Source organism: Cavia porcellus, unplaced genomic scaffold (assembly GCF_034190915.1).
Source record: "Cavia porcellus strain 051 isolate PalLab524CR breed Dunkin Hartley unplaced genomic scaffold, mCavPor4.1 scaffold_7, whole genome shotgun sequence".
NCBI lineage: Eukaryota > Metazoa > Chordata > Mammalia > Rodentia > Caviidae > Cavia > Cavia porcellus.
The window spans coordinates 64,717,925-64,740,528 of NW_026947490.1; the positions used below are offsets into that span (position 1 = coordinate 64,717,925).

The 22,604-nt window shown below is 41.6% G+C and overlaps 1 protein-coding gene and 1 long non-coding RNA gene across 5 annotated transcripts in view; one reads left to right on the forward strand and one right to left on the reverse strand.

Moving 5' to 3' along the window:
• The window catches only part of Epc1 (enhancer of polycomb homolog 1), an 81,286-nt gene extending 73,384 nt beyond the window's left edge, over positions 1–7,902 (forward strand). For 2 of the 4 annotated variants that reach the window (XM_003468708.5, XM_063253734.1), the window contains exons 11-15: positions 2,851–2,969; positions 3,050–3,118; positions 3,890–4,031; positions 4,167–4,530; positions 6,540–7,902. In XM_003468708.5, coding sequence (XP_003468756.2) covers positions 2,851–2,969; positions 3,050–3,118; positions 3,890–4,031; positions 4,167–4,530; positions 6,540–6,612 — 767 coding nt within the window. In that variant the 3' untranslated portion in view covers positions 6,613–7,902. The remainder of the gene's footprint in view (positions 1–2,850; positions 2,970–3,049; positions 3,119–3,889; positions 4,032–4,166; positions 4,531–6,539) is intronic. The other 2 variants (XM_005003236.4, XM_063253735.1) reach the window with 1 other exon arrangement.
• The window catches only part of LOC134476999 (uncharacterized), a 34,420-nt gene continuing 18,192 nt past the window's right edge, over positions 6,377–22,604 (reverse strand). Inside the window, exons 2-3 of the long non-coding RNA XR_010048867.1 lie at positions 16,266–16,364; positions 6,377–6,772 (exon numbers count right to left, since the gene is read on the reverse strand). This is a non-coding gene — a long non-coding RNA (uncharacterized LOC134476999). The remainder of the gene's footprint in view (positions 6,773–16,265; positions 16,365–22,604) is intronic.

Genomic DNA, 22,604 nt, shown 5'->3' on the forward strand with positions numbered 1-22,604 from the left:
TTCAGCAGCTTTGCAGATTAGTTTAAATTTGGGGATCTTGGTTAGAAAGTTTTCTGTATATTCAGCCTTTTAAAAGTTGCCTCCTGAAATTGAAACTTCCAGGTTTGTGTTTTACCTGAGGAAGCATACGAAGTATAATACCAATATCATATTATTTTTCAGATGTTAAAATCCCATCATGTTTCTTTTCCTGGCTGCAGTTCCCACTGACCATTCTCCGTTTTTAATCATAGCCACACTTTACTCCTGCCCCTGTATAGATTGTTGTTTGTCAAGTGCTCTATAAGAACTTTTTAAAGAACTTACAATGTTGATGCATAAAAATCTGACTTTCATATAAATGTAAAACATCTTACATATAAAGCAGAATTTTTGTCTCTTTAAATTTAAAAACAGTGTCGCATTGATTCTCCCCACCCATTATTGAATATCCAGGACTTCTTATGGAAGTTTCTTATCTCTAATATGAGGTTATAGGGGAAAACTCATTAAGGATTTCTTCTCATCTCAGTTTGTTTAATACTGAGTAATGGTTCTATTCTAGGTTGGTCATCTGTCTGTAATAACATCTTGCCCATCTTTATGTGAATTACAAATTTGACTATCCTGTATCTGGAGGTAGATTTTTTTTTAAATCGTTACCAGGGATCAAACTATGACCGTGCGCTTGCAAGGCAGGCACTTGTGCCACTGAGCTAAATCCCAGCCCCTGGAGGTAGATTTTAACAAAAACTTTGTGCTGTTATATCTAGGTCCGTTCATAGAGATTTAGAGAGATGTGGTTATTGTTGTCTTCCATTTAGTGTGTGATTACAATGGTGTCATGACCTTGAGTCCTCACTGTTTTCTATATAAATAATATGCAAATTTAAGTCCGGATTCACCCAGTTACTATCTAATCAAAGCTTTCCTACTCATCCTTCTTTTGGATTATAATCTGTAGTTCAAAGGGAATTTTTAAAATCTTAATACCTTCTGCAAAACAACATTTTCACTCATGAGTGCAGTTTTATATATTAGTCTTTAGCAAATGCTAGATTCTTGTTAAATAATTATTATTAAATACCTTACAATCTGAATTTCCAAAAATGTTCCATTTTTTTTAAAATGTGCTGAGCAGTCTCTACTGAGAAAAATCAAGGCTGTGGTGGCACACTCAAACTCAAGAAGTTAAAAGTGTAAATGTCAGAAACATGCCAGTCAAACTAATAAAGCCCCCAATGTTTAAATAATCGTTTTTTTTTTTTTTTAACCTATAAGGAAAATATACTACTTTTGGACATCCTCACAGGGCAGTGTTTTTGTAGATTTTCTTAAAGTTTTGACCCAACACATTTCTGTTGCATGGAAATAACTGAACAAAAGTTACTTTTATTTCGGGATCTTCTCCTAATATTAAGAATATTATCCTAATATCTCCCCTGTACATCTCAGGTTTCTGGATTACAAACAGTAAGAAAAGTCACTTATTAAAAGACAGATGTCAGTTAAACAGATTTGCAACACGTATTATATATAAGAAAATTATTAGTAAATTTTTCCAATAAATAATTTTTTTTGCTCTTATCACCCAAGCACTTAAGTTCAGCTCAAGTGTAAGGACTTGTTGAGGCACTAATAACTTAAACTTTCTTGAATATTTCACAATTTCAGATCTATTCAAAATATAATGGAATTTGTTACCTAAATATTTTCTAGTTGTATAGGCAGAAACAGTATCATAGGAGATAATTAAAAGTAAAAAAGATAAAATTTAAAGTATTTTAACTGAAAATTACCAGTAGTTAAGCAACAAGTGAGGTGACAATATTTTGAAAACATCAAACTTTAGATTGAGGAACCGTGCATGATTTATGGATTCCCTGGTATCCAGGGATGCATGATAACCTTTTTGTTTTAAAATAATTCTAACTCAGACATCACAGGCTTCTTAAAGAAGCCTTTAAAGTCAGATGTATTGTGATTGTATGTGCTATTTTTTTTTTTTTTAAATTGGCAAAAAGGAAAAGAAAAAGGTTTCCTTTTTTAAAACTGCACACACTTTTTGGGGGGTAATAAATGAACATTTTTTTGTTTGTTTTTTTTAGAACTGAGCTCTCCATAGACAAACATAAGTAGCATAACACAGTGTCTTTCCTCAGACATCATTCTGTACAGTAAATCAACATAAACAACTCCGTTCTTATTGACTGGATTTTTTCCAGGTGGGTTAATTGGGTGGGGAAAATTAATTGACCTTAACATTGGAGCCTCTTTTCTTCCTGTTAAACTTATAAAGGATGAGTTTTTTTTTTAAAAAAAGGTAAAAAACCAACAATTTTATCTCTCATACAAAAGAAATCTTTGTAATGTTTTACTAAAAGTAGAAAATACATAGTAGTGTTTGTACACAGAACTATTAGGAATCATCTGAATGCATTGGGAAGATAAAATGGATAAAATGACACTAAATGGTTAATTATCAAATTTCTTCTCAAGCTCAGTGCAAAATTGAATTCCAGATCTATGGATTTAAAAAGCTGATAACTATCATTCTAAACAATCTAGCACAAGTGTCACAGCTGTACAGATACAATGGTACTGAAATTTGGGAAGTGAGCAGTTCTCTTTCCTATTTAAATTTAGGGAGCTTAATTTTCATTTTCTTTAAATTGAAGCTACTTTGGTTAAATGTGGTAGCAAAAATGTTGAAATTTTCCACTTGGAAGTGATCTTTAGTAGGGTCATAAGCCTTTTTCAGATGCTTTAATTTGACACACTTTTTAAATGAGGGATTCGTTTTAGTATTATAAGATGTATGTGATGTTTGTGCTTTTTTATTTACAAAGTGTTTGCTTGTTTTATGTTCAGCATTTACAGCCGAACAATACCAGCAACATCAACAGCAACTGGCACTAATGCAGAAACAGCAGCTTGCACAAATACAGCAACAGCAAGCAAATAGTAATTCCTCCACCAACACTTCACAGGTGAGGGATTTGTCTGTCTTATGATTATCCCTCATTGTTTCCCACCAGAGTTCATCTCTAATTACCAACTGTTGTCATAGAACCTTGCATCTAACCAGCAGAAAAGTGGCTTTCGCCTGAATATACAGGGTTTAGAAAGAACATTCCAGGTGAGTAAGGAAGCTGTTGCCTCTACTCCCTATTTTAAAAGCAATTTTTAAAAAAGCATAGTTGAATGAAATGAAGATTCTGTCTTCCAGTCTGTTATGTACCTCTTCAATGTATAATTCCCTGCAGTTTGTGATCCTTAAACATTTAATTATTATAATTTCACAATTAAGATAACCTTTTATCCTTGAAAGAGATCATTCTTCAACGTAAAGCATGATAAATATTTGCCATTTAGACACAGTTAGGGCATAAAAACCAAGATTTGAGCCTTCAAGGTTCTTGCAAGAAAAAATTATTTTAAAAAATTCAGCTTGTTCATCTCTAGGATAAATTTCTATATTTTGTTACTTTGGTTTCTTAAGGCAAAGCATGGTTATTTTGTTATCCCAAAGATGTCTTTGGGTTTGGGGGCATGTGTAGTTGAGGTAAGCTTTTGTGTATTCTTTTATTCATTATATATGTATTTGCAAATCACTGAAATGTGTTTGCTAGTGTATTTCTTACCCAACATTCTGTGTTGGACATGTGCAATCTCCACAGTATAAAAGGCTTATTTTGGTAACTTGTATGTGCACATTCTGTATTATCACATGTGAAAGTAACCCTTGAGTTAGACAATTCTTAGCCCTCCATGGCGGTGATGATGGAAAGAGAGAAAGAAATTTCAGTGGTTTGCCGTTTTCCCGAGCTGATTTTTGATTAACATGTATAGCATTAATGTTCACTTGAGAATAAATTGTACTAGTTAGATTTCTGTATTTCTTTTTTAGGGTTTTGTTTCTAAGACTTTGGACTCTGCTAGTGCTCAATTTGCTGCTTCTGCTTTGATGACATCGGAACAACTGATGGGATTCAAGATGAAGGATGATGTGGTGCTTGGAATTGGGGTGAATGGCGTCCTTCCAGCCTCAGGTAAGGATGAAGACATTTAAATTACTGTGATTGTATTTCTGTGTAGTGAGATCATATACTACAAACATACGTATTCATAAATACCAACTGCAGAGTTGCACACTGTGTAGACACATGCTTATTTTTTCTCCCCAGGAGTATACAAGGGCTTACACCTCAGTAGTACTACGCCAACAGCACTTATGCATACAAGTCCATCAACAGCAGGTTCACCTTTGTTACAGCCTTCTAATATTACACAGACTTCAAGTTCCCACAGTGCACTGAGTCATCAAGTAACTGCTGCCAATTCGGGGACAACTCAGGTTCTGTTTGGGAACAACATCCGCTTAACTGTACCTTCGTCAGTTGCCACCGTGAATTCCATTGCCCCAGTGACTGCACGGCATATACCCAGGACTCTGAGTGCTGTCCCATCGTCTGCCTTAAAGCTGGCTGCCGCAGCAAACTGTCAGGTTTCCAAGGTCCCGTCCGCATCCTCAGTAGATCCAGTTCCAAGGTGAGTGTTACTGCAAACCTCAAATGTTTGACAAATTATGGCAACTAGAAACCTAGTGGTACTCTGTCTTTCGCCATGTATGTGTATATGTGTATATAATTTTTTCTCCCCTTCCCAGTGCTGGGGACCAAATCTGTGGCCTTGCTCTTACTAGGCAAACTGTACCACTAAACAGCCCCAGATCTCTGTTTTTTGAGATAGGATTTCACTAAGTTGCCCAGGCCGGCCTTGAACTTGTACCTGCTTTAACCTTCAAATAGCTGGGATTACAGGCTTGTCCCAGTGAGCCCAGCTTCCCTTTATTATTAAAATTACAGAAACTAATAGATTGCTGCACTAAGACCTAAGTAAATGAATGTTGTAATTCAGTGTTGGTTGAGAATTTGAACCAAATGGTATAATGACTAATTGCATATATGATTCAAATATTTCTTAGGATAAAAGCAGTTCGTAATCTTTTTTTCTCCTTCTAGATGAAAGTTCTCTTCAGAGAGTGTCTGTTGATAATCTTTTTCATTGCTGCTTGTGTAAATAGCTCAGATTGGCAGAACCTACCAATTGCTGGTATGCCAAGCTGCTCTTATTAATGTAAATAAAGACAGTGTTCATACCAGGTCAGCTTTCAGTCAAGTCACTCTTTTGTGCTCACTTGTATTTCAGTAAATACTTTAGGAAGGCCTGGGGATGTGGCTCAGGGAGTAGAGCTCTTACCTTGCATGCATAAGGCCCTGTGTCCGGTCCCTACCACCATGATAAAAATAAAATACTTTAGAATTTTTGCCCAGCTCTGTTACATTTTATGTAGTGATTAAAGTCCTGCTGTCTAGGGGCTGGGGATTTAGCTCAGTGGCATAAGCGCCTGCCTTATAAGCAGGCAGTCGTGAGTTCGATCCCTGGTACCGATAAAAAGGAAAAAGACCAAAAAAAAAAAAAGTCCTGCTGTCTAAAAGATACGGAGAAACAAAGGGAAAGGCAAGCCATTTTAGTTTCATTAGAAAATAAGCTTAAAAGTGAAAAGTTAATGTTAGAATACTACAGATAGTAGATGAAAATAATTGTAGAGGTATCAGTGCATTATCTGCCTGTCAAGTTAGGTATATAGATGATGGCTATAATTTCCATATAAGGAGAAATCTTCACAGCAGGAAAATTGTAGGGATAACCTACAAATAATACTTGACCTGAGGTACTATTTGGTTGGGCACAGAGGGGAAAGAAGTATTTCAGGAATGAGCAAAATGAAAATACAAAATTGGGAAAGTATTTAGAGGTAATAGTAAACTTCTCATAGACAGTTGGAAGGCCAGTAACTGAAAGTGAAATGGCAGCGAAGACCAGACTGCTGAGCACCTCAAGTGCTTCCTACACAGGGATGGCACCCACACCTTCTTCCTGCTGAGCTTGTGCAGGAGTAATTGTCTGCCCATAGAGATCCATGTGTACCCACATCTAGTCATAGCTAATCAGTCATTCATAGTTCTGACTTAGATATTTTTACCCAATGTATCGATGTATACGACAGTAGAGCATTTTCAGGACTTCTGGTGTTACAGCTCTGTCCCCGTTTAAAAGAGGGGAAACAGATGAGATAAAACGTAGGCCTTTTCGAGGACATTTTTGCCCGTGTAGAACTTGGGCCCGTGTTCGGCAGCAGCTGGTTATCCCTGACTTAGAATCCTGAGCTGAACGAACTCCAGTCGTACTTGTACTTGTACTGTAGGAGCAAATTAAAATAATTACTAAAAGCTGGTCATTCTTTTGTTTCTAACATCTAGATTTTCTAGGTGCTGCTGGAGCTTTGTTAGTAATACACAATAGTTGATCATGACATTTGTACTTGGGCCTATTTTCTGAGTAGTTTGAACTATAAGGAGCTGTGCTCTTCTCTTTTATCCCAAAGAGTCAAATTTCTTTCTGTCACTGAAAAAGAAGCTCTTTATTGAGATGTTTTTCATCTGCTTGGTTTGGATATTACAGATAAAATAATGGATTGAACTTTATTTCAACAGGGAAAATCACGAATCAGAAAAGCCAGCCCTGAACAACATAGCAGACAATACAGTAGCGATGGAGGTGACGTAGCTTCCTCAGATCGCAATGCAGCCTGGGACTTGATTAGGTGCTATGCATCAGTAGCATTTTGGATGCAAGGGATGATGGAATGCAGCACATGCGTTTCTGTGGCAGCTGTGGGGACTTTACAGCGATGCTCATCTCTCATGCTTCAGTTTTTCTTTTCTTACTGTTAATAGGAAAAAAATCAACATCTGTAAATTAAGAATACAGCAATTATCTGTACAGTACTGCATATTTGTAATACCCTTGTATATATGTTACTTGAATACAGAAATGTTCATTTGTGATGCTTTGCACTTGGGGGTGGGGGGTGGGAGGGAAATAAATTGCAACAAAGAGTGTGAGATGTGAGATTGTATAGCGATGAAGTGTCATCACATCATGTGCATGGTGCGGAACCTGCTGTTTTACCTATTTATTGTGCCGTGTTTACAGTTTTTTGTACACTGTACCTTCATTGGTTCCTGTGCTGTAGTAAATGTGTTAGGTAGCTGTGGACTCCTTGGTATTTTGTAAATGGTATAACATAACTTGGTTCCCCTCTGGGTCCTTGAGTTTTCTGTGTATCATGTGAAAAAAATGGTGACATACATACAGAACTTTACAAAAAAAAAGGCATCAGTTTTTTAAAGATGGGGAATGTGCTGTTAAATGGGGATTTTCCTGGTCCACTATCATTAGGACAAGTAACAAGCTAAAAATGAAGTCTCCTGGGTCTTCCCATCCCCACCCGCCCAATGAGCCGCGGGCGTTTTCTGGTACTAAAGCACTAAGGTTATGTTGCTGCTCTGCAAACAGCCCAGTAGTCCCATCCCTTCCACGCCAAAAAGTGTTAAATCAAGTATGCAATGGGGTCCTTACAACTGGAGTTTATGTTGTCTTGCCCTTTTTTTAGCACAAAAAAATTGTACTTTTTTATTGTCGAATTGTTTAAAAGACTTCATTCTTTACTTGTTCTTATAAAGAGGATATAAGGGAGAAGAATGCAGTAATTGCTGTACGTGTATCATCATTCCAGTTTTTAAAAACAGCCAGCCAGCTTTTTTCCTTTTAAGATTCTCCAGAAGGCTGCAAGGCCAGAACCACAAATATCGGGTGCCTTCCTTTGGAAATATTTGACCTCTCTTCTGTGAAGAGAATGGTACTTAACAGACTACTACTAGTGCTTTGTCAGTACCGAAGTCTGAATGCCCAGTCCAATGGCATACATTATCCTTAAAGTTTTTAATCCCACCTGGAAAAATTGTGATAGAATTCTCACAAAATAAACCCAGGGCATTAATGTTGACAAACTAATGTGCAGTGGTCTTTTGCTTTTATTTTCAACCCAAGAACAATGGGGGCGGGTAACTTGTTTTCAACCCTTAATGGATTGTGTTGGACTATTTCAGGTCCTGCCTGGAGAGAGCTTTTATAGTCTTGCTGAGCTAATGTCTAATGTGTTGTAAGTAGTAGGAAGAAAAGGCAAAACAAGAAAGGGAATCATGTCCCTGCCTGAGCTGTGGCTACAGTCACAGGAGGAGGAGCGGGACAGGGCTCTCAGGTGTTCCGTTAGGCCTGAGGCTGGGAGGTGATCAGAGTGGGCCAGGTGGAGGGAGGCCATGCGCAGCCCCTGAGGGCTGGTTGGGAAGGACAGCAGTGGGGCAGAGCGCAGGTGTGGGGCTGTCCATCTGAAGAGAAGGGAGTGAGCAGAGGAGCCGAGTATGCTGAGGAGGCTCGCAGTGCCTTGGTTCAGACCAGGCTCGGATCCCATGCAGGAATCGGGAGTAAAACACGTGTGTGGCGCCTGACAGTAGACACTGCTTACATCATTGTGCTCTTTTTCTACTTGTTCCTGATTGCCGTTCTTTTCTGATTTTTTTTTTTTTAACAGCAGAACCCTTGAAAGAGTGCATACACAGAACAACAACATAAAAAATAGATCTGCTTTACTAAGGAATAGAGTAGTATTACTTTCATACATAAAACAAAGATTCATTGCTACAGTTTGAACATGACCCACTCCCAAATCTAGGCATTACCAATGTGAAGGTGTTTTCGAGAGGTAGGACTTGGCCAGTGACAAGGCCCTGAAGGCTGCTGCACCCTGATGGCATAGAGCCTCTGCGAAGTTGTCTTCATACAACCCTGCCTGCTGCACCCTGGAGGACAGACAGCCAAGCGTGCCTGATGGGAACCTGCTGGACTCCAGAACTGTGAGAAAGAAAGTTCTGTCCTACAGAAATTAGGTATTTTGTGGTAGTAACAAAAAAGACATCCAACTGTTTATGCTGCCTACAGTAATTAGAATGAAGACTTTATATTAATGCTAGTCAAAAGAAAACAATCTCCCAAATTAAAGCAGATCTAGTAGTACTAGACAAAATAGATTGAAAAAAGAACATTACTAGGGATTAAAGAAAATCATTTCCTAATAAATGGATCACTGTATCAAGAAGATGATGCTAATTTATGTACCTAATTGCACAAATTCAAAATGTATGATAAGTAAAACTAACAGAAAAAGGCAAGTCCATTTGCTTAGCTGGAGATTTCAGAACTGATCAACTTGATAGAACAACTAGGCAGAAAGTGTGAGGACTCAAGTTTGGACAACTGTATCAACCATCTTGATTTAATTGACATTTGTAGAGCACTGTCCAACAGCTACTGAGGTGTAAGTAAATTTGAAAAGATTTAAATAAAATATTTCCTCTGAACACAAATTCGGATGAACTAGAAACATGTAGAAGACCCTCAAATATTTGAGAGCTAGAAGCCTGTGAATCAAATCAGAAGAACCCATTTTTAAGTGAAAATTGAAGTACAAGTATTGAAAGTTGTGGAATACGATGCTTAGAGAAAAAGTTTTAGCAAATAAACTGCCTCAAGAAGCTGGAATAACCAGTGCAAACTAAACCTAATGCAGATAGAGAAATGGAAGCAACATCAAAATGGAAATCAAAAATTTGACAGGAAAAGAATCCAAACAAAAAGTTATAAAGCAACAGAATTGGAGAAAACGGACCAACTAGCAACAAAATGTACCAACCTTGGAAGCACTAGAGGACACATACCTACAGATTCTACTGAAATGAAAATGATACTAAAAAGGTCATGGCCATTAATTTAGCAATAAAACTCCCTTTAAAGATACAGATAAAACTCCTTCAAGATGAAGTAGATTTATTTTTTTTAACTAAAAAAGGTAATTGTGGCCTATGCTTGTAATTCTGCTAGTTGGGAGGCTGAGGAAGGAGGCTTGGCAAGAGTTGGAGGCTAACCTGAGCTACGCAATGAGACCCTGTCTTAAAACACGAAAAACAAAGACACGTGCCTATGAATGTCAATACAAAAAAACTAGCAAGTCGCAAAAATGCATACTAAGGATAATACATCATAAAAGAGGACCAACCCTTAACTGACTGTGATCAGATATGAGAGGTTTTATATGACTTACTGTGACCCGGGTGTGGCATTAGAAGGCAGTCATGATTTTCCGTTTCCTTCTGACAGTGTGGACAGTGAGGTGGAGCCAGAACTGCAGATTGCAGACCTTACACAGTTCTGTGTGAACAACCAGATAGCACGGTGCGCCCTGACTGAAGCCAGTATGTACAAATGACAAGTGAGACCAGGCCTCTGTGGTGCAGGACCTGGCCACGCTACCTACAGCCAAGTGACTTGGCCAAAGAGAAGCTTTCTGAACATTAGTGTCTTCTCTAAAATCAGGGAGGAGTAGAACGATACATTGTTCATTGTTGGAGGAACTAAATAACATGTAAGTAAAGTGTTTAGGCCAATATTACCTTTTTAAATCTTAGAATAAAAAACCAAAACAGTGAAAATTATACAGAAATTCGAAACAAGATAATACATAATCAACAATGGCTACCATAATACCTCTTGTGATCATCAAAATTGCTGCCCATACCTTCAAGCATAATAAAATCAAACAATGGAATGGAATAAAACCAATCAAAGCAAAACATTGAATCAAAACAATAGAACAAAGCAACAATAATTGGATTTCAAAAACAAGATAGAAGAAAATCCCCCTTATTGCTATCTTACATATTGTTACCCCCTTAATAGATGCTCAGACTACTGGCCTCAGGCCTGGAAAGTCAAATCAAGCAATACAAGCATTAATTGGTTTTTGTACTTTAGTTGTTAGCTCAGCCTGTGTTTTGCCAAGTCAGCCAGTTGCTTATGAGGGGTACAGGGGTTAGGGCGTGGAGGAAGAGGGTGTGATGGGTTCTTATCTCCTGGCCCATGCACTGGTTGGCTGAAAGGAAGGGGGAATTGGTTTTTTGTTTCTCCTCCAGGCCCTGCATGACTTCTGCCTGCTCACAGGGTCAAATTGGCTTCTTTCTCCTCCAGGACCCAGCTTGGCTTCCATCAGCTTCTGGAAACTTAGGCCAGTATCCAAAAAACCTCCCAAAATTGGTGTCTTTCTTCAAAAAAGACTAAACTATATGTTGTTAAAATATTATAGTCAAGGGGCTGGGGATTTAGCTCAGCGGCATAAGCGCCTGCCTTGCAAGCAGGCAGTCGTGAATTCAATCCCCAGTACCGATAAAAAGACAAAAAAAAAAAAAAAAAAAAAAAAAATTGTAGTCAGAGGGCTGAGGATTTAGCTCAGCAGCATAAGTGCCTACCTGGCAAGTGCAAGGTCATGAGTTTGATCCCAAGTACAAATTATATAGTAGTCAGAATGGAACCAAGGAAATAATACATAGATTAATACTTGTTCTGGTTTTTTTTCATGTGGTGGTGTTAGGACTTGAACCCAGGTCACATGCATGGTAGAATGTGTGTGTGCATGCACATAGTGTGCACATGTGCATGCATGTTCTGGGGATTGAACCCAGGGCCTCACGCATGCTAGGTACATGCTCTTAGCACTGAGTTATATCCTCAATGTCCTCAGCCCTCTGACATTTTTTTTTCTTTCTCCTCTCCACCTCAGTACTGGAAATTGAATTAGGGCCTTCTCACTGAGCTAGGGACCCTGTTTACTTTTTGGTTTGAGACAAGTTTCACCAAGTTGCTAAGTTGCTCAGGATGGATTCAAACTTGTGATCCTCCTGCCTTAGCTTCCCAGGGTCCTGCGATTACAGTCATGTGCCCCCGTGTCTAGCTTGATTTTTTAAAAAATTTTTATTTGTCACATAAATGACATAGAAATACATTCTTCATTTCCAACTCTTCCTAAAATTTTTCAAAGTTAACTGACTCAGTTCACTGAGACCCAAAGTACGGAAGGATAGAGAGACATGCAAAGTCTGGCTAGTATATGCAGAACCCACTGATATCATTCATGAGAGGCAGATGTTAAATATTGAGAAGCATGAATTGATTAATAGCTATTATTAAAAATAAATCATGCCATCTTACAGTAAATTATCTAAAAGTGAAGATAATAAAATACTACAGAACAATGTCCCTGGGGAATAATGTAAATCATCCTCAGCAGAGTACAGCAGGTAGAATTCAGGAGCACACGACAAGGCTTATCCAAGCCTGCCCGTGGGTCTTACCACTAAACTGCAAGGATGGCTCAGATAGCACACATCAACATAGAACCATAGGGAAGAGCCCCATGTTGTCTCGGTTGATGCAAAACTCAACACTTACATGATTAAAAAGAAAACTCACCTTTCATATAAAAACTAGACTAGAAGGAAATGGCCTCAACACAATACAAGTGCGAGCTTCTCAAACCTTTGAAATTTCCCAAGAGGGAGAAGAGGCACATCTTCTGGTCCTAAGAAGCCCCTTTCAACAATACGAGAGTTTTCAATAAGGTGGTACTGGGGGGTCCCCTTGATAACCTCAGAATGGGGCTGGCTGCCATCCACGTGATTAAAGGGCGTCGCTTATCCCAGGCCCCAGGCCCAAGGAGAGGAAAGGGGTTGGATGCTGACTTTGATCACCAATAGCCAGTGAAATCTCTGCCTGTGGACTCAGTTTTAATTTCCATTGTCACTAACGCAGGGTCCCACACATCCCATTTCACCCCATCCTATGCACCCCCTCCTGTGTTTCTGAGTTGTACCTTGTATAATAAACTAGCCATAGTTCCTAGAGTGATTTCCTCAGTCAGAAACGCAGCAAGTTTCTACTAGTCGGAAGTACAAGTGGGACCTGGTGACTGGTGTTTGGAGCGGGGGCATTGTTTGGAATGGGCCCTTAACCTGTGCCATCTCCGTGAGCCCCAGGTGGGTGGCATCAGAGCTGAACTGCAGACATTCACCTCATATCTGGAGACCTCGGAACCTGGGTCACATATTTGGTGTCAAATCATCTGATTAAAAACTCTACATGAAACCCCAACATGAAAAGCCTGCAGCCAGCACTGTACACTCAATAGCAAAAGACTGAAACCAAGATCAGAAACAAGACAAGGGCACCCACCTCTGTCTCTCGTCACAGTACTGGAAATCCTGGTAAAGCAATTAGGGGAGAAGAAGAAATAAAATCATACAAAGCAGAAAAGGAAAAAAGAAAAGGCTATGTGCCAATAACATGAATGAACATGGGTATAGGAAATTCTAACGATGCCGTGGAAAGAGCTATTAGAACTAATAAATTCAGCAGAGTTTCAAGATGCAAAAGCAACACACACACACACACACACACACACACACACAAATACTCTGAAGAAGAAATTCAGAAGATGAGTCCATTTATAGTAGCACCAAAAGTAATAAAATAGGGACAAGCTTGTGTAATTTTACTGTGCAAGAAGATGATTACCTTATACACTGAAAACTACAGACAGTGCTGAAATGAAGAAGTTGCAAATACACGGAAAGGCATTTGTGGCTGGCTGTGCCAATAGTCTCAGCAATCTGGGAGGCTGAGGCAGGAGGAGGGCAAGATCAAGCCCAATCTGGGCAACTTAGTGATTTAGGAAGACTGTTTCAAATTTAAGGAAAAAAAAATACCAAACCACTAGCCTGACTCATGGGTTCACACTGGTCCTTTCTTCTATTACAAAACAAGATAAACCCTAAAGTCTTTTGGGACATGAGAAATAGTCGCCTACGTAAATGTTAGAGGATCACCGCTTAACAAAGGTAATAAGACCACACAGAGTCACTGGGCTAATGGAGCAAACGGTTCCACCTTCTGATTAAGATACAAAATGGATTTTTAAAATGCTGCAAAGTGTTCTTGTCCTGTGAATGACCCAAGAGTGCTACAAATGGGATGAAGCCGCAGCCGTGCCTACACTGGGCATGACCGCTTCAGAGTTGGGGCAAAACAAAACCTTTTCTCTCTTTTTTCTATTTTATTTATTTATTTATTTAATTTTGGTCTTTCTCCTTTTTACCAGTACCGGGAATCGAACTCACGACTGCCTGCTTACAAGGCAGGCTTATGCCGTTGAGCTAAATACCCAGCCCCTCTTTTTTCTATTTTAAAGATGCTGTATCAGTCAATGCTTACTAGAGAAACATTTAATGCAAAATATACAAATAGGTAAGAACTTACAACATTGACCTATAGTGGCTGCCCACAGGTCAGGTGTGGAAGAGGGCAGAGGGCCTGTGGGTGCCCTGGAGATGCCAAGTGATACAGGGGAAGGAAACTCCCGACCTACTAGACATCCCAGTATGAATTTATGTTCTCTAAAACCTAAGAATGAATTTTAAGAACAATGGAGGTTAAGAACGGAATATATTGAGAGAAAGAAAGCTTCTGTCTGAGAAAGAAGGGGTCCCGAATGGGTTGCCAAAAACTGCCTTTTCTAGGGACTTGTATAGAGTGAAATCACGAGGTGAGAGGGGTCCACAGTGGGGAAAACCTGGAACTTGCAAGGCAGGTGGGCTTGAGGTAGGACAGAGCTATGGTCAACCAATAAAATTGCTCAGGTAAAACTGACCAAATCAGGGACAAATGGGGAAGCGAGTCATGTAGCGAGAGGGCGTGCCAACAGAGCAGTGATTCCTCCTTTAGGGAGTTGCCGTGGTGACTCTTGGCTTCCTGAAGGTGTTTGATACCTGTTTAGAGTGTCAATCCCTATGTTCCTACTCAGGGTGTGGATGCATTTGTTTTGCCTTTTGTCTTGAGATCTGGCCTGCAGCAGAGATGTCTGTCTCCTCCAAGGTTATGAGATACCTGGTGGTCTGCTCTGACTCCTTTGAGGGCCCAGCGCTGTCTGCCTGCCTGTAATATTTCTAACTAGCTCAGCTGCCTGTAACTGAGTCAAGGCCTGGAGCTCAGTGTGCTGTCCCGTGTGAGTCTGCATCAGGAGGCCCAAGGCTCTGTGCCGGAGGCTAAAGAGTCTGCGCTGGAAGCCAGGAGAAGACCTCCGAGGTGCAAGTGAAGGCTGGAGCTCCTCCAGGGACTCAGAAGCAGCCTTCTTCATTTCCCGTGGCATTTTTACTTAAGGCGACACAGTTAACTACCACAGGTGCATTCTCCGAGTGGTCATAAAGTCCATTAATACAGACACTGCCACTCATATATTCTGTCACTCTTAGTAGCAATAAATCATTTGTTAGTGAAAAAACCCAACTAGGTGATTAAGGAATTCCACTTCTGGTTATGTGTCTAATAGAATTGAAAGCTCTCAAAGAGATCCCTGTATGTAAGACTATTCACAAAGCCAAGAGAAAAGCAAGCTGAGTGTCCACCCCCAGGAAAGCTGGTCTACTAATATATACATGAATATCATTCAGCCTGTAAGAAGGAATTCCTGCCCCAAGCTGTAACATGATGAACCTTGAGGTCATTATCCTAAATAAAATAGAATAACCATGCGGTAAAGACTGTAGCTAATCTCGTAAACACAGAAAGTAGAACAAAGACCACCCGTGGAAAATGGAGCTGGTCTTGAATAAATACAGATATTTCATTTTATAGGGGGAAAGAGTTGTGAAGGTTGATTGCATAACAGTGTGAATGTACTTTACACTATTAAATCACATTTAAAATGATTAAATGGTAAGTTTTACATCATGTGTAGTTTTTCACAATTTTAAGAATTTAAAAATAAAAATAATAGTCCAAACTCATCACTTCCTAGTTAAGGCACGCTGTGTCTTTAAGAGCTGTGTTCTTGAGGCTGTTCCCATGTTATTTATGTGGCAGACAGTGTCACCAGGCCAGCTTCTGAGTGACCCTGCTCAGACTAACGCCCTGTGACAGCAGGCACAGCACAAAATCAGCCTGCGGAAAACAGGTGATTTGTTTGAAATGTTGGTTGTTGAACATTTACCATTGCACAACACACAGATTTAAATCTGGGCCCTCTCCACTACTGACCCGAGGTCACAGGTGATGAACTGGTTGAGGAAACAAACTGGATTAGTCTACAAACTGTTACACACACACACACACACACACACACACACACACACACACACACACAACCTGTGTCAAAAGGCCCTGCTGGAGGTAGGAAGTCACGGTTGCCCCCTGGTGGCGAATTTTGAGAACGAGCGAAGTCATAAGTCTGCCCAGAAAACATGGAAATTGGAGGTTGTGACGGGTGACCAGGCCACTGTTCTGCTTCCACTTGTAACAAGGGGATGCAAAATGGATAGGGACAGACACAGGCTATCTCTAGAAATGTCACCATGGGAATGGGATGCTTTATAGTGTTTTTAAGAAATAGAGACACTGCCCTTGCAGAAGGGTCAATCGCCCAGCAAGGGTTTACTGACCTGGGCCAGCAGCTCTTGGACAGCTTCTTGGAACCTGTTCCTGTGGCCACCTGCATCAGCAGGCTCTGAATGCTGGTAAAACATGCTCCCTAGATGGCCCTAGGAAGTCGGAGAACAGAGTTTAAGAAGCAACAGTGGTCATCATTGATTTGACAGCTGCCTCTCCCTAAGTCACCCCTGAAGTCTGTGCCGAGCAAACAAGACTGAGCCACTGGATGACTGGCTATGACCACAGTCAGCCAGTCCAGAGTCCAGAAAACGCACAGGTGCAAAAGTAAATGAAACAGGAAAAAGGCAGAGGATTAGTGACAGTGCTGAGAGTCTTGTTTAAGCCATCGTGACCTCGGACTTTACATTTAAGGTGCTAATATGTGAGGAAGTTTGTTGAAGGCTTTTTTTGTATTGTTTGGGGTTTTATGTTTTTTCCAACTTTTTTTTTTGTATGATGGGGATGGAACCCAGGATTCTACCACTGAGCTGCACCCCCAGGCCTTTTCCAACTTTTTTGCAAGCATAAAATTATTTAAAATGTTTAAATTGCAAAAGAAAAAAATTAAGTCTCCCATGTGTGACTTACTCAGAACTTGCTAGAAATGCATCCTCTGCAGGTCCCAAGAGCAATAATCCAGAAGAGCCCTACGAGCCTCCTATGTTTATTCAACTCGGAGAAACCCAACCTTCCTCTCCTCTCCTCATCCATCCCCTAACAACTCTGCGGTTCAAATACTGCTACCCTCATTTTACTGATGAGGCAACCAGAACTCAGAATTATCACTTGATCATGTCCTATAAACAAGTAAGTAGAGTAGATCTGAATCCATGTCTGTGTGCCGCTAAAGCCCATTGTGTTAGTCAGTGTTCTGCCTCTGTCACAAACACCTGAGCTGGTCAGCTTGTGAAGAGGAAAGGTTTTTTCACATTCAAGTTTTGGAGATTTCAGTCCCCCGTTGGTTGACTCTGCTGCTTCAGGGCCGGGGCGCAGTGTGCAGGAGGAGGAAGCTACTCCCCTCCTGGCAGCCAGGGAGCAAATAGCCAGGGAGAGAGAAGGGGCTGGAGTGCATCTCCCAGGGCAGATCCCTTGCATCTGGAAGACCCCCAGGATGACCTCTCTGGGGACCAAGCCTTTAACCTGTGAGGAAACATGTAAGATCCATGCTCCTGACCCTGCTTCCACAGTGAGCACACTGCCAGCCATCTGGCTACAAACAGAAAGGTTACAATTGTGAAGAATTCTCAGCTTCTGGCCTCTTCTCAGAAGGCAGCAAGACAGATGTGGGAGAGTCCAGTGTTCCAGTTCTGTCACACCTCGCCACTTCACGCCACTCTGCTCATGGAGTTTGCCTGGACCTTGGGGGATCTGGGACCCATCCGTAGAGGACAGACACTGCCTGCACAGTCCTGTCCGGCTCCAGCATCCACTTTGATTGACTTCAGGACACCTTCATCAGGCCCCCAGAGCAGAGAGGACAAGGTCTCCATTACGGGCAGTGAGCTGAGCCTGCCAAAGCTGATCTTCAATCCTGAGAAGGAAGGGACATCTTTCTTTGGTATCCTCCCTCTGATCTCACCATATCCCAACGCTGCTAGCCTCTCTCTGTCTATCCTTCTGGCCTTTTCCTTGGGCCAGTAAATCCCGGTTCAGCAAAACCCAAATCAACAAATCCACTTTGCCAGTAGCTGAAGCAGCTCACAGACTGGGTTCCCCACAGCTGCTCAAATGCAGACATCTCAGCTGGCCTGAGAGCTGGCAAGACTCTCCCCAGGGCTCCCCGCAGGCCAGTTGCAAAGGCAGGAGGATGGCAGCCCTTGCAGCCACACCTCCGCTGGGCCTTGGGGGCCAGCTCTTCAGAGTTGGTCCTTGGCAAGACAGTTATCCAAGGTCATCTTTCCTGAGTCCCTCTCCTGTTTTGACCCCATTGTATGAGTGCTGGGGGAGTGAAGGGAAATTGAGACAGGGAATGAAGTGTGGATGGTAGCCATGTCCTCAGAAAGCCATTCAACTTGGGGTACATGGTGAAGACCCCCAGGTCCCACAGCCTCCTCTCAGTCCCCTCCCCGCACGGATTACTGGGGAGCCTTGAGCTCTCCAGCTCTGGTTCCCAAAGGACAGGGCTGGGGGCGGGGTGGAGAGGGGGAGTTAGTGTTCAGATGACCGGAAGGGCTCTTTTCACAGCTAACTGAGCCTTCATCAGCCTGAGAATCAGACGGGGTGATTTTTGCTGGCATTGGGCACGCTCAGGAATGTGCACTTCCGCATTTGTTTCACAGACGGTTCAGCTGGGGGAGTGTGGAAACCCTTCTGGGTCCTTAGAGAACACTCAGGAGGGACTTTGTTTCCTGCGCAGCTGCACACACCTGTAATGCTGGCTACTCGAGAGGCAGAGGCAGGAGGATTGCAGAATTGGACCCGGCTTGGGCAATTTAGTGAGAGCCTGTCTCAATATAAAGAAAATAGAGAGGATCCAGGCGAAGCTCAGTGTGAAGCCCTGGCTTCTGGCAGGGGCAATGGGGGAAAATGCAGTTAAATTCTGTGAATCCATGTTCTGACTCGCTGGGTCCAGGCTGAGCTTGAAGACAGCACTTCTGTGAGCTCTGAGGAATTGCTGATGCTGCTGGGCCAGGAGCAGGGCTCGAAGTAGCAGGGCTGCCAGGGCTGCCAGGCTCCACCTGGAGCCTCACTCCCTGTGGACTTCACTTCCTGAGTTTGGAAGCTTCCTGAGCTATCAAAGTGACTGCGTGACCTAGAGAGACAATAATTCTGTGTACTCCCTGCTTAAAAAAAATAAAATGTCGCGTGATTGCTTGGGTTTAGATAAAACTATGGAAGACAACCACACATAACTACATCTTGCCAGTCAGCGAAGAATAAGTCTATTTTTGAAAGCCGTATAAAATTCAATGGAAAGGCTGCGGGGACAGGTGTTTTCCGGTCTTGGGAGACAAAACTGCTAACTCAGACTCCAGCTGCAAACATTCTTTCTTCTAAACTGCTTTTTCCCTAATGGGAAAGGACTGAAATTCAGTGACAGCAGAGCTGGAGACCTCAGAACTTGAAATGTTCTCCAGTTTGTAATCCCCTGAGCTGTGTGCTTTCCACGCACCCTAGCTTAGGACACTTGCAGGCTGCTGTGGCCAGGTGACAGACAAGGTGGCACCTAGCCTAAGGGGGTTCGTGCAGTTCAGGGTTTCAAAAGGACTATAGATATCCTTCCTGTTGCTTTAAATTTAATTTTTAAGTTGCAGTAAAAATATACCTAACATAAAATTTACCACGTAACCATCTTTTTTTTATTGGTACCAAACTCATTGGGATCAAACTCATGACTGTACACTTGCAAGGCAGGCACTTATGCCACTGAGCTAAACCTCCCACTGTAACCATTTTTAAGGGCGCAGTTAATGGCATTAAACAGATTCACACTGCTATGAAACCATTGCTATTATCTACTGTCAGAAATTTTCATCATCCTAAAAGGAAACTGTCTCCCTACTAAAAAATAACACTGCCTTCTCTCATCTCTCAGCCCCTGGTGATCACTGTTCTGCCTTCTGATTCTATGAATTTCACTGCCTCAGGTACCTCATTTGTCTTAGCTCGGGCTGCCGTGACAAAATACCACCGGCACCGAGTTTCTGGAGGCTGGAAGTCAAAGGCTGGCATCGTCTCCTGGTGAGGACGCTCCTTGCTGTAGACTCTACCGTGACCCCACAGGGCAAGGGGGGCACCCAAGGGCTCAGATGTCTCTTCGTATAAGGACACTAATTCTAGTGAGTCAGGACTGTACCTTATGACCTGATTTGGCCTTAATTACCTCCACAAAGACCCTAGAACACCGGGGGTGGGGGTTCCACATACAAATAGGAAGGAGACAATTCAGGTCATAGCATCGCACAAGAGGAATCACACAATATCCATCCATTTGGGCTTGGCTTACTTCACTTAGTATAATGTCTCAGGTTCATCCAGATTGTAGCATACAGCATAATTCCATTCCTTTTCGGGACTGAATCATGTGGTATGTGTGTGCTGCATTTTGATTGAGTGGGGTTTTTTTTTCATTTTTTTTCCTTTTTTTTTAATGGGTACCAGGGATCAAACTCACGACCATGCGCTTGCAAGGCAGGCATTTATGCCACTGAGCTAAATCCCCAGCCCTGATTGAGTGTTTTTTGAGGAACACTTGGGCTGTTTTCACATTTGGGCTACCCTGAGTAGTGTTGCTTGAGTGTTGGTATACAGACACATTTTAGGTCTCTGCTTTCTTCTTCTGTGTGCAGGTACACAGAAGTGGGGTTGCTGGATCAAATGGCAACTCCACATTTAACCCAAGCAGATTCCTTGGACTCTTGGCTGCAGGCACATGTTGGCATGGGGTCCCAAGGTCTCGTCACACTACCTCGCCCTGGGGCTGACACTGGCGGAATAGTGAAGGGAAGATTCCACGGTTCTTTCTACAAAACCTGTTCAGCATCTCTTGTCCATCTTCTGCGCTGTGCGGTGGGAGCCTTCAGCCTTTGGAGGTGTCCATTACGGACCCCAGAGTTTCTCTCTCACAGAGTTGCTGGGGAGATGCAGTAGAGAACAATCAAACTCCTAGAGGTGGCGGCCTGAGTGGGTACCAAGGTCTAGAGCAGGTGTAAGACTTCCAGACCCCGAGGACGGCTGACTGATTCTTCTGGACACTCCTGCTCCTACCCACTAAAATGCTGCTCTACAACATTTTAAACTGCTGTCTGGAATCTGTCCCCTGGTATCTGGCCTTCCTGCAGGACCTTCAGAGAAACACCTGTGCGCCCGGAGGAGGTTTGTTTTTAAAGTGTAAACGTGCATTTTTATATGCAGTGCAAAGCCCCTTGTGCAAAGCACTGGGAACTCACAAGAGTACAACCCGGTGATCCTCCTCCCCTCGCACATGTGCGCGATGGCCGTGTGCAGTGCCATCCATCACAAACCCTCATTCTTCTGGGGTTCAGCGATTTCTCGCTTTGAGCAAAGGTTCTCCCTCTCCAACACTGCTCATGTTTTTCACCAGTATTTTTCCAATTGTTTCATAGCAATTTTTTCAATGTCTTTAACCAATTCAGAATTTGCTTAGTGTTACATGTGGATTTGTTTTCAGGTTGATAGCAAATGTTTCAAGTAACATATATTCTCCTCACAGATCTGAAATTCTATCATTAGTGGATATAAAGTTCCCTTATATACCTGGATAGGAGAAAATGAAGGCACAGCTTTTTGTTCCCCACTAAGTAATGCAGGCTTGGCCTTGAACTCACTGTGTAGCCCCACTGGCCTTCCCAGTGCTGGGATTACAGGTGTGTACCACCAGGCCCTATTTAAGTGAAAGAGACTCTTGTGTGACTGTTCTAAGTTGGAGGCATCAGTATAAGTCCATGATTTGCATGTGTTAATATCTCCTCGTTCCATCCCCAGAAAGTCTGGACAGTGTTGGTTCAGAACATTGACCATGTCTAATTGGCATTTAGATATCATGGCCCACTAAAAACAGAGGATCTTTGGAGAAATTAGGAATCCTCTGGCTGATCTCAGGGCCCGAGGCAAACTCCCAAAGCAAACACCAAATATTCAAAATTTGTCCCCAAAAGAAGAAAGAGCCCTACAGCTCAGAGGGCATGTCCTGAGGGGCCCCCAAGAAGACCCCATTTGCCAAATATGATGGTTGTTTGGGTTACAACCATTAAAAAAAAAGGTAATATAAATGCTGTAGACTAGAACTCATCCAAAGTTAACATTTTTTCTTTACTGCATACCAACTAACAGGCACGGAACAGCTGTAGCTCAGTGGTGGAATATTTGCTTAACGTGCACAAGGTCCCAGCTTTAATCCCCAGCACCACAAAATACGATAATAAAATAATAATATCTGTAATTTAAACTCCCACATTTAAAAAACTAGAAAAAGCAGGGTACATTATATGCATTAATAAGCAAAAGAAATACTAAAGATAGCAGTGAAATGAATGCACAGAAAATAGACAAACAGGAAAAAAAATCAATAAAATAAAATGCTGACAGTTTAAAGCCAAGCAAATCAATGAATTCTAGACAGAGTGACCAAGGTGGAAGAGACAGATTTGATGGAGGAGATAAAGTTTATTGATATCAGGAGTGAAAGGAGACATTATAAAGAGTTTATAGGCATAAGAACAACAATAATAGGAATGAACAACTAAATTTGCACTCATAAATTTAACAGTTTAAATGAAGATTCTTTGAAAGACATAAACTATCAAGCTAACTCGAGAAAAAATGAAAAGCCTGATTAGCCCTATATCTATTGAAGAAATTGAATACATGGCGAAAGTTTCCCACAGAAA